The sequence below is a fragment of the Zonotrichia leucophrys genome, chromosome 3, assembly GCF_028769735.1.
Source record: "Zonotrichia leucophrys gambelii isolate GWCS_2022_RI chromosome 3, RI_Zleu_2.0, whole genome shotgun sequence".
In the NCBI taxonomy this organism is placed as follows: domain Eukaryota; kingdom Metazoa; phylum Chordata; class Aves; order Passeriformes; family Passerellidae; genus Zonotrichia; species Zonotrichia leucophrys.
The window spans coordinates 99,601,226-99,618,765 of record NC_088172.1 but is presented as its reverse complement, the minus strand read 5'-3'; the positions used below and the strand labels follow the sequence as shown (position 1 = coordinate 99,618,765).

General features: G+C 44.3%; 1 protein-coding gene across 1 annotated transcript in view; it reads right to left on the bottom strand.

Moving 5' to 3' along the window:
* Positions 1–17,540, bottom strand: part of COQ8A (coenzyme Q8A) — a 41,783-nt gene that overhangs the window by 12,649 nt on the left and 11,594 nt on the right. Inside the window, exons 3-6 of the mRNA XM_064709511.1 lie at positions 15,891–16,301; positions 14,886–14,952; positions 6,800–6,874; positions 461–583 (exon numbers count right to left, since the gene is read on the bottom strand). Of these exons, the coding sequence (XP_064565581.1) occupies positions 461–583; positions 6,800–6,874; positions 14,886–14,952; positions 15,891–16,301 (676 nt within the window). The remainder of the gene's footprint in view (positions 1–460; positions 584–6,799; positions 6,875–14,885; positions 14,953–15,890; positions 16,302–17,540) is intronic.

Sequence of the window (17,540 nt, the reverse complement as noted above, 5' to 3'; positions counted from 1 at the left end):
CCTTTCCAGTAAAGCTTCAGTGCCCACAGAGCATGTAAGCCACAATCAGGTTGCTATACTGGGAGAGTATTGTGGATATAACCTTGACCACTTTTGGTGAACAAAGAACAGGATCACATTCTTGTTGTCACCCTCCTCCTTTCTAGCAGGACACCTGCAATTAGTGTAATACAGCTCTGCTTGTAACACAGACACTAAAATTCACGGTGTCACCCTATTGTCAACCAATTTCAGTTACAATAAGGACACTGAGAAAGTGGTGGTGTCTAAGTGCATGCACCTATTTATTTCATACTGGGATTAGATGGAACTCAAACATTTCCATCACTGCTCTCACAGGACAAAGCCATTTGTTCAGAGTCTCCACATTCACTGGGCACTGCCTGATTGCAGCCAGCTGACCCTGTGTCACAGCTGGCAGCACTAAGGACAGCTGGGGACCTGTGCTAAGGACACTCACCTTGAATGCTGAGCATCTGTCCCAGCTTCAGTGCTGCTCCCCGCACCTTGCACAAGGTCCTCACGATCCTTTCTGCGTTGGCCTCTGACAGGAAGGGGCTGGAATCCATCACTGCTTTCTTCCCTGAGGGAAAGGAGAGAGGGTATGAGTGAAGAACACCCTTGGCAAGCCCACAATCAACAGGAGATTTGCCCTTCCCTAGGGAAATCAAACCAGGACTGCACTGAGTGCCTTCACTGCAAGCCAGGACTGAATTGTACATGTGCCTTGGGACAACTTTGACATTGTTGGCTTGATGGCCAGGAGCAGCAAGTCACAGCCTCCCAGAATGTGCTGCTCTGCAAACTGTCTGGGATCCTGGGTAATGCTGGTGCTTGAACTGACTGTGCCAGGCAGCACAGCCTAAAACACTGTGCAAAGGTGGCTTGAGTCCCACACCACGGGCTGCAGCACAGCCACAGCCTCAGAAGGGCAGTGAGAGTGAGCCACAGCAAGGGGGAATCCTCAAAAGCCTTGGAAGAACTCTTCCAGCCTCTTAATGTGGAAGCTGACCCAGAACAAGGCCAAAACATACACACTCAAACACACTTTCCTGTCCCCAACATGTGTAAAGCCTCAGAGAGCTCACACAGCCATGCACACACCAGTGCCACAGTTCCAAGTAGGCAACAGGGCCATTGTGTGGCATAAGAAGCACTTTAATTTATTTTATTTTTGTTAAGGGAGAGGGGAAGGAGCCCCTGATTCTAATTTGTGGTTCCTTTGGGAGAAGCAGCCCAGAGCTCCCATCCAGGGCAATGCCCAGTGGAGCAGGGACAGAGGGGACAGACAGACAGACACCACCCACCTCTCCTGCTGACAGCCAGCCAAGCAGGAGCAAGGGCAGCCTTGCAGCCAGGCTGCAGAGCTCACATGCTGATCTTGCAGCTACACTGTTTTTAGAATATTTTAGAGGAACAGAAGACAGAACAGCTGAAGCCCCCCTAAACAATAAGCAGCACCCAAAAAGGCACAGCAGATGAAAACAGCCCTGGAGATCTCAGGCAGCAGATGGAAATGAGTGGTGTGTCCTGTGCTGACCAGAGCAGCCAGAGATCCTCTCCTGGATCTCTCAGGAAGGTACACAGAGGGACTTAGACTGGCCAGGGGACAGGAGAAATAACAGAGACAGACTGAAGTAGCTGCTGTCTGAACTCTGGTAGCTCCCACAACTTGGTACCATTTTTTTGAGGTGCCAAGCATGTTACTGATCTGACAGACACCCCTCAGTCCCTGCAAGCAGCTGGATTGCTTACAGACCTTCCCTGCAGAAGTGGTTCCACAGAACTCTGCACTGGCAGAGCACAGATGTGCAGGTACAGGCTGCTCTCCTGCCCTTCATCCCTCTCTTTCTTTCATCTGTTTTTGGGACAGCAGCAGGATGAGAGTGCATGTGGGACATTCTCTCTACAAATCCCTGTCCAAAGTCAAGGATGTACAGGAAAAAGAGGAATAAAAACACCAGGAGTACACATGACAGCAAGATATGGAAAAGCAGGACAGGTCCAGAATTCACCATTTCCAGCACATTGCAATCTTCAGAACACATTTTGCTCTGGATAATGGATGTGAGCTACCCAGGGCAGAAGGATCTGGCTTTACACACTTGAAAAGCTGTCTCTCAAGTGTCCTGTCAGGAAAACTGTATCCTTAGCAATGCAGAGGCAGATCCCTGTATGCGATGACACACAGGACCTAGGGAAAGTACTGAACCAAAGCTGTATCTCCCTTCACAGCACTGCACACAAAAACATCCTCCTTTGAGTCAGCAGCAGAATAAAGGGGTTAGTTAATGATTAAAGCCACATCCAGAAGCCAGTGAACCCTGACAATTTAAACTCTTATCAGAGAAAGGGCCAAACACAGGCAGTCCCAAATCCTCACTGCAGTCAAGGCTCCAGGGGCAATACCTGAGCACCAGGCAGCCCAAAGCACAGGAGCAGCTCTTGCTTGTGTGCTTTGGGACAAGTGTTCCAAAGAACAACAATGTGACCTGGAAGCAAGAGTGAAAAGCAGTGCTGTGGCAATGGCAAGAGAGAAAACAGACACAGGCTTCCAAGGCTAGGTGGAAAGGGAGTGGGAATAAAACCCACCACAAGTTCATGGAAAAATATACCAATTTTCAGTGAGTTAACATTTTACCCAAAAGATGGCTGGCACCTTTTGGTGCCTCACATTATTTCCTCCCCATCTTCAGATCACAAAGCTGGTTTCACCTGTTTCACTAGGGAAAGGAAAAAATGCAAATAGGAGTCACATACAAGCTGTGGCAACATGCCACAGAAATTAAGGCTCCTGCAGCCACAGTGCCTGGGCCTGTGAATTCTTCCACAGAACAGGCAGCAGGCAGACACCCTCCCTAGTGCTTGACCCACTTTTATTTTTTCTTCCTTTCCAAATTCAGAATCAGCACGAGCCTTTCTAAACCTGTGTGCAACTCACTGCTGCATCACTCCTTTGCCACCATCAAATGGAGAACTAGTGAACCAAACTTTGTATTTGTTTTAGGACCATCTGCCACAGAAACTTTGGGGCAAAGGAATATTTAGGAACATGACCTGAGCACTTGACTGACAACCCAAGAATATTGCATGACTGCCTTTGATAAGAAATCCAGGCCAAGTGGCCAGATCCAGGCCAAGTGCCAGCCTGTCAGGGCTCTGTCAAGCCTGGCATTTGTTCAGTGCTTGAAGAACTGCCCAGGACAGATCATTAATAAGTGACAAAGTTGTCCTTGAACCCAGTCTCTATACTTGTAACAGCAGCTGTTTATTTGGGCACTCTCATTCTAATTCCTGGGAATTTATTCTTCTTTTCCATTCCCACCCTGTGTGGGCCTTCTACTGTATTTACATACGAGTGTGTATTTACATACAAACTTTAAATACTGAGGCTGCCATCAAGGTCACCAGTGACAGAGGAGGTTTTCAGCCTACCAGGAGAATTCAAACTGCAAATCAAGTCAGTCATCCTCTTTTTAATAAGATAGGATGAGCCAAACCACTTAAAGATGGCAGAATTAGGGCCTTAAGCATTACTAAAAACAAAACAAAACAAAAAAAAAAAAATCAAAAAAACCTGCATCTCCTTACAAGACTTTGGCAGCAGAATGAATTTATGTCCAGGACATCAGGCTTGGACAGAAAAGGAAGAAATTCACCAATTCTTGCACCAGACATATTTGTTCTAGGCTAAGTCCCTAAGAAATGAATTGTTTATGGAAAAAGAGACAATCCAATACTAAACAAAGATGGGGAAGCTGAGCAGGAAAAAACAGATCAGCAATAGCACAATTGTTAGAATGTGCAGGAGAGTAGGAATTTGCAGTCCCTCTGATAACAGCAATGGAAAGAAGAAGTACAAGCTGTGCTGTCAGGATCATGTGTAGCTCAGGAGTGTCTGGCAGAGGGGTTGGGACTAAAGGACCAGTGTTTCTAACTCCATTTTAAAGGTGTAAAGACACTTTAATTTGTACTGTCTAGGCAAGAGGAGAGCAACCAAGTGAAAACTCTTCCTCATTACTCCAGGATGCCAGTGAGAGTGTGAAATTCTTAGGCATGCCTTTGGGGATACACACAGCCCACTTGTTTAAGTCTGGAGTGCCAAGAAGTTCCTATTAATATTGCAGCAGTAGGGAGAGAAATCACATCCTCCAGCAGCTTCCCAGGAACAGGACAATATGTCATTCTCCAAAGAGGTCCCAGCACAAACTCATGGTGCTAGCAGCCACAAAATTTGGGAACAAATGCCTTGAGCTGAAATCAGGAAAGGGGTGCAGGGGTATTTTTAAAGGAATGTGGAGGTACTTAGGAGATTTTCCCCAAGAACAGCTCAGGCTGCTACTGTCAAAAAAACAGTAAGAAAATGGAATCTTGGACTCCCACTGTGTACCCACCTCTCCTCTGCTGTGCACTTCTGCAGGAGCAGAGCCCATGGAGAGAGCTCTCATTCATGGAGCCCTACCCACCACTAAAATACTGTGGAAAACACATCCAAGGACACCAGCTAGAGGTGCAGCTGAGTCACCTGGAAACCTTCCTGGGGCTTTTGCCTGAGAAGCTCCAGAAGAGTGCAATGATGGAAGTGTTTCACTTTTGCCTCACCTCCACACTTGCTGCTCTTGGCCCATTCTCAGTTCCATTATTGATATTACCCTACAGCACAACCACTGCTCCAAGATCTTATCTAAGCAGACTTGACAGCAAGATGGGAAGCAACAAGGAAAGGCAAACAAACACCTAAAAATAAAAGCCAGGTCATTTTCTTATTCCCTGCCTAGCACTGAAGTTGGCAGTTCTCATGGCTGCCTTTTTTAATCAAGGTTTATTCAAGAAAATCACTCTTCCCAAAGCAAGATTCACGACTGTAGAGCAGGCTTATGACAGAGAAAAATAGCAATTTAGCAATTTCCCCATCAAGAAGATAAAAGATAAAAAGTTTAAACTTGTTGCTTTATTGCAAGGAGAAAGTGTCTTTTGCCCTCTAAATAATAAAAAAAAATAAAACTAATCCTTTTCATGCTGGAAGAGAGAAGAACAAAGCTCATGTTATTCCCTCAAACTTCAGAGCTCTGCAAGCTCATGTTTTCATTTAGGGTGTGCCTAATTAGAAAACACTCTGGCAAGCAGAGAAATACCAACAGTTGTGCAATTCCACCTCTGTTAAAAGCAACACAAATCATCAGCTTCCAACGGGTATCAACAACCTGTCAAACATGCCAGGTGCTGAAAGCAAAAGGCCTTCAAGGATTCTCTCCAGGATGAGCTGTGTTTGCCTGAGTGCATGTTTTTAAATCAAAGCAAAGAAACCCTCCCATCCTTAAACACCTCAGAGAGAAACAAGAACTCTGTGCCAAGGATCCTTTTTCTCTGCTGGGCTGCTCTGTATTGCCTTGCTGTTAATATTTGCATTTTGGTATTCCAAATACAAGCAGAGTCATAGGTTGTCCACAACCCCTGCCTCCCACTAATGGGAATGTGTTTCATATCCTGAAGTGTTGTTTTATGGTTTGGGAATTTATTTTGGTTGGGATTTTTTTTGTTCAGTTGCTTTGTTTTTTCAGTGCTTTCCCTCCAAATTTCTTCATTTTTCAGCCACTCCAGCACCTCCTGAAACAGAGGTTCAGTTTCCATCCTTCTTCCACCCCTAAAGATGACCAGGGTGAAGACAGAAACTGAATTAGAGTAGACAGAAACTGAATTAGAGTAGAATTACAAGGACAGAACTGAATTAGAGTAGAATTACAAAGACCCAGCAGTTGTCATTATCTGAAAGTAATGCTTCTGAACCAGGAACAATTTTACTTCATTTTTACTTCTAGCCTAGCTACAAGTATTTCAACCTTTCACCAGCTCCCTCCAGTCACTGGAAGTAACCCAAACACACAATCACAGCAGGCAAAGCAGAGACCAGCTGGAGACCAAACAGCCTGCAGCAACCCTAACAGACCTTGACATTCTGCAGTGTCCCACCAAAGCTTTTTCTGGATAACAAACAAGTGAATGGAACCACAAACTTTAGGGTAATCTCATGTTTTCTGGAGAACCACACCTGAATTTTCTATGCCCTAAAGCATTCACCTACAGACCCCCCACAATATTTAACCAACACATATGCTTAGAAGAAAGCCACCACAACATGATCAGGTACAACTTAGGAACATTTTGCCTCCAATTTCACATAAGCTGGAAAGGAAGGAGGATCAGGTCAATTTGCATAGCACAGCCTTTTGCATGTTATGAGAATCCTTTAGAAGGCAGCACAAGACAGATGTTGGAAATAGAGAATTCCCATTTAACAGGAGCATAAAGTGCTTTGTCTCTCTTACAAGAGAACAGCCATCCTCCAAGTTCCTCCTAGGCAGAACATCCTTTCATTTCAAACAGACTGCAACACTAACAAAACTTTCAGACACAAAGGCTCATGTAAAGTTTCTGTACTGATAGAAATGCACTGTTTCACTGAACAGTTTAAAAAGAATTGTTAAAAGAATGGGCCCAGGGATAGTATTGAACCTCAGGGAAAGTAAAGCTGTACAAACTGTGCTGGCACAAACACATTCTCTGGACTATTCCTCTGACCTCTGTCCATGTAGTGAGGCTGTGGTGCACTGAGATGGGAGAAGAGCCAAGAGATGAAGAATAATATTGAAAATAAAAGAACTACCCATATCCCCTGTTATTCTGTCTCACTACCCAGCCTTCAAAAGAATACAAATTTTGCAAATGCAGGTAAACTGTGTCTAAAAATAAAATAAAGAGGAAGATAGAAAGAAAATGGAAGGACATGGAAATGGCTTACCACTGCGTTCCTCAGGTCTAAGGCTCTTCTTTGCCACTTCTGCCAGGGCCCCAATGCCAAGACCAACAGCCAGTCCTTTAAAATAACAAGAAAAAGACTCAAGTCAGAATGAAAAAACCTTCCAAGCCACATACAGAAGCATTTTTGGTAATGAACTTTAAGGCACACATTCAAATGCACAACAGCTCTATCAGAACATCCTGGCCTTTGCAATGGAGCCATCTTCACTGGACACTGAAGAGTTTTCTCCTGAACTTCTTCAGCCCAGCATGCCAGCCAGGAATCATAGGCTAGGCCAGTCTGGGAACATCTGGCTTTTATAAAGCATGTCACAAGTGTTACTCAGAGCTTGGTGCTCTGGCTGATGTCCTGCTGTAGACTCAAATCATGGAGTTCAAAAAAAGGGAAGAAAAAGAAGCCAAAACTCTCACAAACATGGTTCTCAAAGTACAATTCTCAAGAAGGAACAGAATCCCTCTCACTGCCCATTGTGCCACAACAGCAGGAGGAAAAGCATCATTTAGGATGAAGCCACTGCCAACAGAGTGTAAAGTTGTGCAACCTTGCTGTCCAGCTTTAGGTTTAATTGTGCTCATTAGCTGCCTCCTCCTTCCATGAGCTCATTTACTGTGATGAACAGAAACGTGTTTTACCCCAAGGCTCACCTTACACCAGCAGTGCTGCAACCTGCAGTGCAGGGAGCTGGGCTGGGGAGCAATCCCACACAGCAGTAAAACCAGGAGACAAAACACAGCACTGCCCATGCACTATCACCCTGTCAGGCAGTGAATTGCAGGGAGGTTCCACAGCCACAGGTTACAGGAGTACAAAAGCAGCATTATCTGCCTCTGCTAACCACAGCAAAGGCACCAAAGAGTAAATGAGGCACAGATCTAATCATACAACCAAAGGTCTCACTGCCCTCCCAATATCAAAATATTTATTTTTCTGGATAATAAATGGCGTGGGCAATCAGAACAGATGGTGCTGCTCCAATCTCCTCAGCAGTAGTGCATCCTGCTGTGCTCTGCTCCCACACTGCTGACAGAACTGGGTGCACCTGCTTTCCAAGCACCCCAAGCCCTCCTTAAGGCACTGCTGGAAAACCTCCCAGGTAAAAGAACCAGGGAGCAAAGTCAGCACAATGAAGGAAGCAGAGCTGTCCAGCACATGGCATTTTGCACGTGTGCAGGAAGAACCACATGCACAAGTTTTGTAGACTCAAGTGAGCAAGCCTGGCCACAAACAAGGTGACCCTGATCCTGCACTGGAGCTTTTCCTCTCTCCCACCAGACAATTACAACTCCTCCTCTCCCAGTACAATTCCAGGCTTGTATAGTTTGTCTGCTCCACAAACAGCTCCATTTTAATCTTACAGACTGCATGCACTGGGGCCAGAGAATCCTGCATAAGGTGAAGCACAGGAGGCATCAATGACATTACAAGGTGGCTGGGGTTTGGGGTTTTTGGTTGGTTTGGTGGGGGTTTTTGTGGGATGGTTTTGGTTTGGGGTTTTAAAAAGAAATTTCTATATTTTCTGCATGTTTTTCTATAGAGTCACAGCACTGAAGGAAGTCTGATGTTAGTAACTATCTTGTGTAGACTCTTCAATTGTGGCAAACCATGCATCACCAATTAACAAGTGTTTTGCACCAGAAATCCAGAGATTTTATTAGCTAAACAAAGTGAGAAAAATACCCCTAGGCTTCAGAGAAAACAAGCAAAAAGGCTTTTCAAACACAGCATAAACACCTACTAAAATGCTGATACATGATCATTTCCAACCAGGTTCCACATACAATACAATAACTTGGAGCAGGCAGTACCAAGAGTCAGACAGGAAGCCAATAAATGCATATCTCATCAATAAGATGTGATTTTCTAGACTAAATACCACTCACAGAACATTTCTGTTGGCCTTGATCCACTTTTACCACCTCCACAACAATGCTCCCCACCATAAATCAGCTTGATCTGTATCAGAGCTAGACTGAACTGACTGGCAGTAATTGGTTTCAGAGTAAAAACATCACATCTTCTTCTATAGGCTCTATGTTCAATGTCTAAAATTAAAAATTACCAGATTTACTTCCTGGACATAAAATAAAACATATCAGAAGTTTCTAATCTCTTTATCATTAAGACACAAACCACTTCAAAGGTAAATTAAAATCTAGGAACCAGATTCTACTCTGTCATGCAGAATAAAGCAGAAGAAGTTACAGCTTGTTTAAAAGCAGCTTGGGTTTACATCAGTGTGGGCAAGATCAGACTACAGATGAAAGTGTTTTGCACCTTCCTTCTCATAAATGTGCACAGGTAAGCATCTGTACATCTATTGCAGACTGCACTAGAAAAAGAGCTGCTTTTTCAATAGGTGCTCTTACAACTTCCTCACTGCTCACTCTGTCCAATTTCCAAAAAAAATGAACCCAAATCACCAATCAACAACAGTTTTAGATAAACTAAATAAAGTCAGGCAAAAACAAGTGCATGGTTAAACAGCTGTGAGCTTTAAAGATCTGAAGTTTAAACAAAGGCTTCAAGCATCTTCAGACTACAATCACAGTGTTTGCTGCTGCTTAGCAGTCAAGCTTGAAAAGAAGGAGGCTGTAAGGGTGGATGTTTGGGGCTGAGGTGCTTGCCTTCCCAAGTAGCTGCTACAGATGCTGAGGTGCTGCTTCCCAGGAGCACAGGACATCTGCCTGCCAGCAGGGAGCCCTGAATGAACTCCTCTTGTTGCTGTGCTTGAACATGGAGCTTGCTTTGCTTCCCCTCTGAAACTGTCTTTATCAAATCACCCTCCAAAGAACCTGCAGTGCTGCAGAAGCTCCCCTGGGCCACTAATCTACTTGCACAGGACACTCCTGATGTCCTTCACTTCCCTTGTCTGCAAGAGGTGTATTTCCTCCAAGATTATTCATTTTGGGACACTTCTCAGCAGTGCTCAACGGGGATTGAAAAAATAATATCCTTAAGTACCTCTATAAAGTCATTCTCCTGCATTTTGCACTTCATGCAGATTATTTCAGGCCTGGAAAATGCCCCTTGGTTCTATACCAGCAGAGTGGCTCTCAGAATATTTTCCAGGCATCTGCAGCATGTGGTGCACTTCAAACCAAGCCTATCAAGGGATGATCTGGAACCAGTTTTGTTCAGGGCAAAGCCTCCTGCTCAGCAACTGAGACAACAAAAAACCAGGAACTGAATGGGCTGTTATCACTGCTCAGCCTGCCAAGCACAGGGTGGGAGCAAGAGCCTCCCCTGGAGCAGCTGTGCCCTGGTTTTGGTCAGGTAAAACACCACATTCACCACACAGCACACACTGAGAGCTCCTCAGCTGGACAGGGCAGTGAAGAATATAATGAAAGGCTCATGGGTCAGGATAAGGACAGGGAGATCACTCAGCAATCACCATCATGGAGAAAACAGACTCAACCTGGGGAAATGAGCTCAATTTATTACCAATCAAATCAGAGTGGGATAATGAGAAATTAATACTAAATCATAAAAGACATTCCTTCTGCTCCTCTGTCAGCTTTGCAAGGTGCCCTTGAGCAGGAAGAATGATGTGCAGAACTCCAGCTTCTGGGAATGACTGGCATCTGACTCCATGATATCAGAAAGCTAATTAATTACTTTATTATACTATATTATAATATAACTATATTACACTATATCCCACTAACAAGAACTATCACTAACTAATTCAAAAAACTTGTGATTCTCTGTCTGAGAGTCCTGACACCCACACATGGATCCAATTGGTCAGTGAATCCCAACACCCTCACCAGAATCCAATCCAGCAATCACCTTGGGTAAACAATCTCCAGAGCACATTCTACATGGGCACAAACACAGGAGCAGCAGATGAGATAAGAATTGTTTTGGTCATTCTTTTCTTTGCTTCTCTCAGGACAATCCTGAGAAAGCGAAATCTCTCCCTGTTCACAGGGCATGTGAATACCACACTCCTCCCTTCTTCCCGAGTTTAACTTCTCTCCCTGAGGAGGGAGGAGCAGAATTCAGGAGAGAACTCCTCACTCTGCCCTGCTCCAGTGTGGGGTGGCTCCCACAGGAGACAGTTCTCCACAAACTCCTCCAAAAGGGAGTCCTCTCCTCTCCATGGGCTGCAGTTCTTCACAGCCTGCACAGACCCAGCACAGGGTGCAATCCTGCAGGGCCACGAGTTGTGCCAGCAATCCTGCTCCTGTGGGGGCTTCACAGCTTTCTTCAAGCATCCATCTGTTCCCTGGGGCTCCTCCATGGGCTGCAGGGACACAGCTGCCTCACCACAGGCTGCCAGGGAATCTCAGCTCCAGCATGTGCAGCACCTTCTGCACCTCCTCCTTCCCTGACCTTGGTGCCTGCAGGGCTGTTTCTCTCACTCCTCTCTCCAGCTGCAATTTTTTCTGGATTTTTTTCCTCCCTTCTTAACTCTTATCCCAGAGGCTCTGCCACCACTGCTGATGGCCTTGGCTTGGAGCCACCTTGGAGTTGGACACAGGGGAAGTTTCTGGAAGCTTCTCCCTGCAGCCAAACGCTTGACAAGCAAACCCAATCCACTTACCACTCACAGCTGTCAGGTCTGTATATACTTTACTAACACACCTCAACAGAGTAGGTTTTTGCTTTTTTTGTTTTCAAAATTGTTATAAATCACATTAAATCTAGGCTTCACCACCAGCTTCCTGAATTTTCTTTATTGCAAAAGAATCTTATTATATCATTAAAATAATAAACTTAGAAACCAGGAATATGATGAAGGGAGACAGGAACAGCTTAGAAAAGTCAAATAAGGCAAGGAAGGGAGAATGGAAATATAAAAAAATCAAGAACTGAGTAGTGGAACTGATGACCCATCAGGCTAAAAAACAAGCATGGAACAAAAAAACTGCAGAGAAATCTGTTTTGTCAATTACAATCCTGGGAAGAATAAATAAATAAAAATCAAGGATGCTATTTAGTACTATAAATACACCTACCAGCAGTCACTCTGGCTGCTGCAAGAAGCAAACAAAAATACATATAAAGGACTAGGAGGTTCAGTAGAGGATCTTGTGCTGATCACAGAGCAATATTAGCTCAGTATTACAGGCAAGTGTTGGAAAACATCATCTTCAATCCTTCCAGTAAAATGTTCTTTGCCCACAGAAGAGGTGAGAAGCCAGGCAAACTCAGCTGTCCAAGTATTTCTGCCTCCTGTTGCTAATTTGTCCATCACTCACCAGAGTGTCCTGACATCATGGCTGAGACACAGCTGAACACTCCCTGTAACACTGGAGAGGATGAAAGAAAACATGCAGAGACAGGAGGAGGAATGGGATCATGCCAACAGCATGGGAATTCAGCTATCTGAACCCCAGAAAAGTTATATGAACTCTGGTTTTGACCTACTCAACATCCTATCCAACATTAAAATAATACTGTTCTAAAATAGAAATAAAGGGGAAAAGTTGACTTTATTAAAAAAACAATCAAATGCTAGTTTGACTGGTGTGGAGATTGTAGGTGAAGAATCCACCTCAACCACTTTATTTCCCAGAATGATTGAATGATTTCTTTTGGTCTTCAATTGAAGATGGCATCCCAAAGCACACAAGAAAATTCCCACACAAAAAGTTTCCTTGCTCTGAGCCACATTCCCTCACAGATATGGAGCAGCCTCCTGCCCTTAGTTATTTTTAAGGTAATGTGAGGAGCCAGGCAGCAGAGCAGGAAATAATCACCCCCCACCTCTGCCATTCCTTGGCTGAATCTCATCATTTGAATGCCCTAGGAAGTGAGGACACAGCTGGCTCACTAATATCCCACAGGTTAACAGTGATGTTTCCTGCAATATTTCTTTATCCTCCCCCATCCAACCTGGCCTTCAACACCTCAAGAGATGGGATATTCCCAATTTCTCTGGGCAGGCTGTGCCAGTGCCTCACCACCCTCTGAATAATGGATTTATTCCTTTATAACTAATAACCTTTATAACTAATCTAAGCCTGCCCTCTGTCAGTTTAAAGCCATTATCCCTCATCTTGTTACCAGAGGTCCTTGTAAAAAGTCCCACAATAATACCAAGCGATATCTTAAACTGAAATAAATTACCTTTAGACCATATCTGTTGTTTGCTAAGCCACTGTACTGACAGTACTGTTTCTCTTTGCTGTTGCAAATTAAAAATCAGAGGGAAAGATAAGCAATGAATGCTAACAAGAGATTGCAGAAACCAGAGAATCTGAGCAATTTCTGCAAAAGAATTTTGCAGCAGCCCTCTAAAAGCAAGCACTCTCTCTTGCCAGCCATTTTACTCATATAAAGCAGACAACTGGAAGAGAGTAGCAAGACCAAAAAAAAAAAAATGACACAGAGATGTCAGGAGATACTGCTTATGAGCAATCTCTTTCTTTCCTACTCTCCCTTAGTGGTTTTGGTCTGATGGGGCTGTTTGTTTTGGTTTTTACCTTGAGGTTAGGAGAACACAGGTTATACTTCCCCTGGAAGGATGAGTTAGCCTTCCCTCCCACAACAGACTTGGGTGCCTAAAGCTGGAACATAAACAATTTAACAACTATTAAATTGTTAACAACTGCTAACAATTTAACAATTCCAACAGCACTGGAACCCAAAGTTCACAGAAAATTTGGTCATGTGCCACTTCATATCCACCAGCTGTCAGCAGGCAGCAACAGAGGAGCTCAGAAGATGACAGCTAAAGGTGTTGTGATACCTCTCCTAACATTCAGGGCTAGATTAGAATGGACACCTGTGTGCTACCAGAGCTTGAGAACAGTAAGTGAGTTTTAAAGTAATGCTTTGTTACTGCAAAAAGCAGATCATGAACCTGCTTCCCTTAAGGAATAATAAGCATGCTGTGAAGTCAGAGCCTGCAACAGACTGCAGGGTTAAAGAGATCTGACAAGCATGAAAAACTTAGCACAAAATTCACTTGCTGTTTATTTCTGCACTGCATAGGATCAGCCCCTGCCCCAGCTCCTCCTAGTGTGTGTGCCTGTTACTCTGACAAAAGGACACACAGAGACATAGTAATTGTTTTTTTATATAATAATAGATTTGAATTAGATTTGACAGATTATTTTTTTTTTCTTCTGGGATCTGTAACACAAGGATGTCTACCTTGTACATGTGCTTCTCTATCAAATTTTGTGGAAGAGAATCACAAGAGCCACAAGAGACTGTTCACAACCTAGATAGGCCACTATCATCTCCAAACAGTAGAGTCACAAAAAAACCCAACCACAGCAACACACAGACTCCTCATCCAAGGAGGAGCATTACTAAGTAGCACTAGCTGTGTTCATCTCTCCACCTGCAATATGTGATACCTAATTCCTTAGGAACATGTTAAGTCCTTTGATGATTCTGGATACAAGACATTAAATAAGCATCATCTGTCAATATTACTTAAGATATTTAGCTGCTTTTTGATACAGCAAGACCCATTCTGCAAGTAAAATTCATTTAAGTTTCAGCTAGCTTGATCTTACAAGCTCAGAATTTACATCCTTCCTGGGAGAAAATGGTCTACAAGCAATGTTTAGTAAATCAAACCTTGACTATTATCATCTCCCCATGCTCAAGAAGGAATACCAGGAGGAAATGTTTTGTATTTAAACACTGTTCAGAGGAGTAGCAAGGATAAGATTGGGGAAGGATTACTTAGAATAACAGCTGCTCCAGCTGTTTCTGATTGACAGTAACAGCAAACTGTAAGGACTGGGAGAGGCTCCTCAAAGTGCAATCACATGTGCAGGAGCAGGGTATTTGTACAGGCTGGGGAACAGCCTGCACCTCAGTCTCCCATTAAAACAGGGAGACTGTTTTAATGACATGGATGTGTCACCATGACAGCTCTACCATGCAGCCCCAAATCGTCTGCCCCACACTCTAAAGAGCGATGGCAAAGCCCAAATCGAGCTGTTTGTGGGAAAGCACTTTGCTGTCAGCAAGCTGAACTGCTGCTAGGGTGGCAGTGGAACCCCCAGGGGTGCAGAGCAGGAGCCCTGTCACAGGCAGCCGTGCCAGCCGTGCCAGCAGTGCCAGTGCCATGGCAAGGGGGGCAGTGCACACTGACCTCCGAAGTTGGCGAGGCGGCCGATCCTGGTGACGGGAACCTTCCTCTCCCGGGCCCGCTCACTGAGCTGCAGGGGAGAGACAGGGGGGAAAATCAAAACAAGAAATCCACAAATGAACTGGGCACATGCTCAGACACCTGCAAAGTCAGAGCACAAGCCAGAGCACTTGAACAGCTCATGCTGCAGAAAGCTTTCCTTGAACCCTTGAGATTTTCAGAACGGACACATCATGAACTGAAATACACACTGAGCAGAGCACAGGAGGGTGGGAAAGACAGAAGAGCTGATAACCATGTTGGGAAACCCCATTTTCACTTTTAACTTTCAGCAGCCCTTGTATTTGGAACTCGGAGAAGCCACACAATGCTATCCCAAACTCCTTTCCATGCATGGCATTAGAACTCATGGAGGGTGATCAGATTCACAGAACTGTAATTCACAGGACTGCAGACAATTCCCCCCCACACAGCAGGAGCAGCTAAGTGTACAGTTACATCAATATCCTGAGGGAGTGAGCCCAGTGGCATCTGATACTGGATGTGGGGAAGGGACACAAGGTCAGAGCAGGTGACACGTGTCTGCACTGTGGGTTCTGCACTCACACCAGGGCATGAAGCACTAAAGTGAAAATTGTGAGCTGTGCTACTCTCCAATCTCCTTATGCTCAGGGCAGCATTGCCTCCACCTCCACAACTGCAGGATGCCACACAGGAAGCCACAGCCTCCACTGTGAGGAGCTTAGGTCCAATTCTAAGCCTATGTACACTTTTTAAACATCCTCTCACATCAGATTATCTGACAGAGGGAGCAAGTGTGGAAAGAGAGACTGAAAAGCTATTGACAGAACAAATATCACAGGGTTAATGAGCACTGACACTTCCCTCTTTTCCCTCCAAAAAAGGGAATAGTGGAAGAGGAAGAAATGAGAGAAACAGGAGAAGGTGAGTAAGGGCAATCTGGTACAGACACCACAGCAGTGAGAATCCTTAACTAAAACAACATACCATCTGTTTGTAGGGTTTCTGTCCTGAACCTGTTTTGGCCTGTCTAGCTTTATCAATATCTTCAGCTGTTAATCCACCAACAGAGGAATGGTCTTGGTGAAAAGCTCTATTTTGTCCAAAGGCAGTAGCAAAAGGATTTCCAGGGTCCCTAATGCCTCCAAATAACCTTGCATCCACTTTGGGAGGGAAAGGCTTCTGACCCATGCCAGAATCTCCAGTCTCATCAATATTTCTAAAAGGTCCATTTGTTGTGTAGGAATAAGCAGGGCCTTCAGTGCTGTGTTCCTGAGGCTTGCCAGGGGCAGTGGAGAAGTCCATTGGAGCATCTGATGGCTCTCTGGCTGAGAAGTCATAGTCTTTCCCAAAATCCTCACCAAGGTCAGTGAAGTTCTCCTGCTGTTTGCCAAGCTCCTGCAAACAAGAATTGAAACACTTGAAGAAAAGATCTTAAACTTTGCTCCCTACCCAGCCATGGTCCTCAGAGATGAGCATGCAGCTGGGTGTCATGTCTCCACAGTGAAGAATTGTACAGACAGAGACTGGCACTGCAGACATTCACAGTAAGAGACAAGAAAGAAAGGAAGAGACACTGATGTTGCCTGGAATCCCTGACAACCTTTTAACTCCACTGATAGACAAATTCTTTAACAGTTTCTCAGATATCCATAACTGGAGACACCCTGTTTTACCATACATGCCAGAAAGGGTCACTAAATATGGAGTTCACTAGAAGCAGTGCACTGCTCAGAAACAACAGGTGATTGGAGCTGCAATATCACATCAGAATAATGTTGTTTTCTCTCCTCCCACCCTGTTTGCAGCCACCCAACATGAGCACTTCCAAGTCCAAAGCCACCTGAAGCAATACCAGATACCTACTTACAGGCAGAGTAAGCTCTGCCCTTCACAGTCATAACACCACCAACTGCAAAACACATTCCATTATTCAACCACCAAACTATGTGTTGTCATCCCAAAATAAATAAAATTCTGTGCCTGGAGCAAGGATAACAGCACCAGGCACAGCAACACTCCAAGCAAGCTTCTCCTGACACTCTTTTCTGTCCTAACCTTGCAAAAGCTGCCCCACAAAGTCCACATATTTTTTAACACTTTTCAGTCAAAAATAAATACATAAATAAAAATCAACAGCAGAGCATTATCTCTAGTTACCTATCTCAGCAGTGGCAGTGCCATAAAATAACTGATGACTATTACAGGCTATCAACAGGATTTTAAATCCTGCTGTGGTCAGGTAAGCAGGCAACATATTTTGGGCTCTTTCCTAAATACTAATTACATTTCTCTTCCTTAGAGAAAAAGCAGAACATGGTCTTTCCTGTTATTCAGCAGGTCTCATACTATTCTGAACCTCAACATCACAGTGGGGGAGGAGAGGAGAAATGTTTACAGATGGGGACTGTGGCTCACAGTACTGACCAGTGATTACAAGCAAGAAAGCTTTCTTACCTCCATAATTGAATTTTTAGAAACATGCCAGACAGCTAAACCACTGCCAATTAATGTAAAAGATCTTCCTCTCTTCAAAACAGAAAATGCTGTATGTTTATATTTCTTACTGAGCTCTGCTTTGACAGGAGCTTCTCTTGGAATCCATTTACATAAAGCAGGACAAGTGTTCTGCAGTTG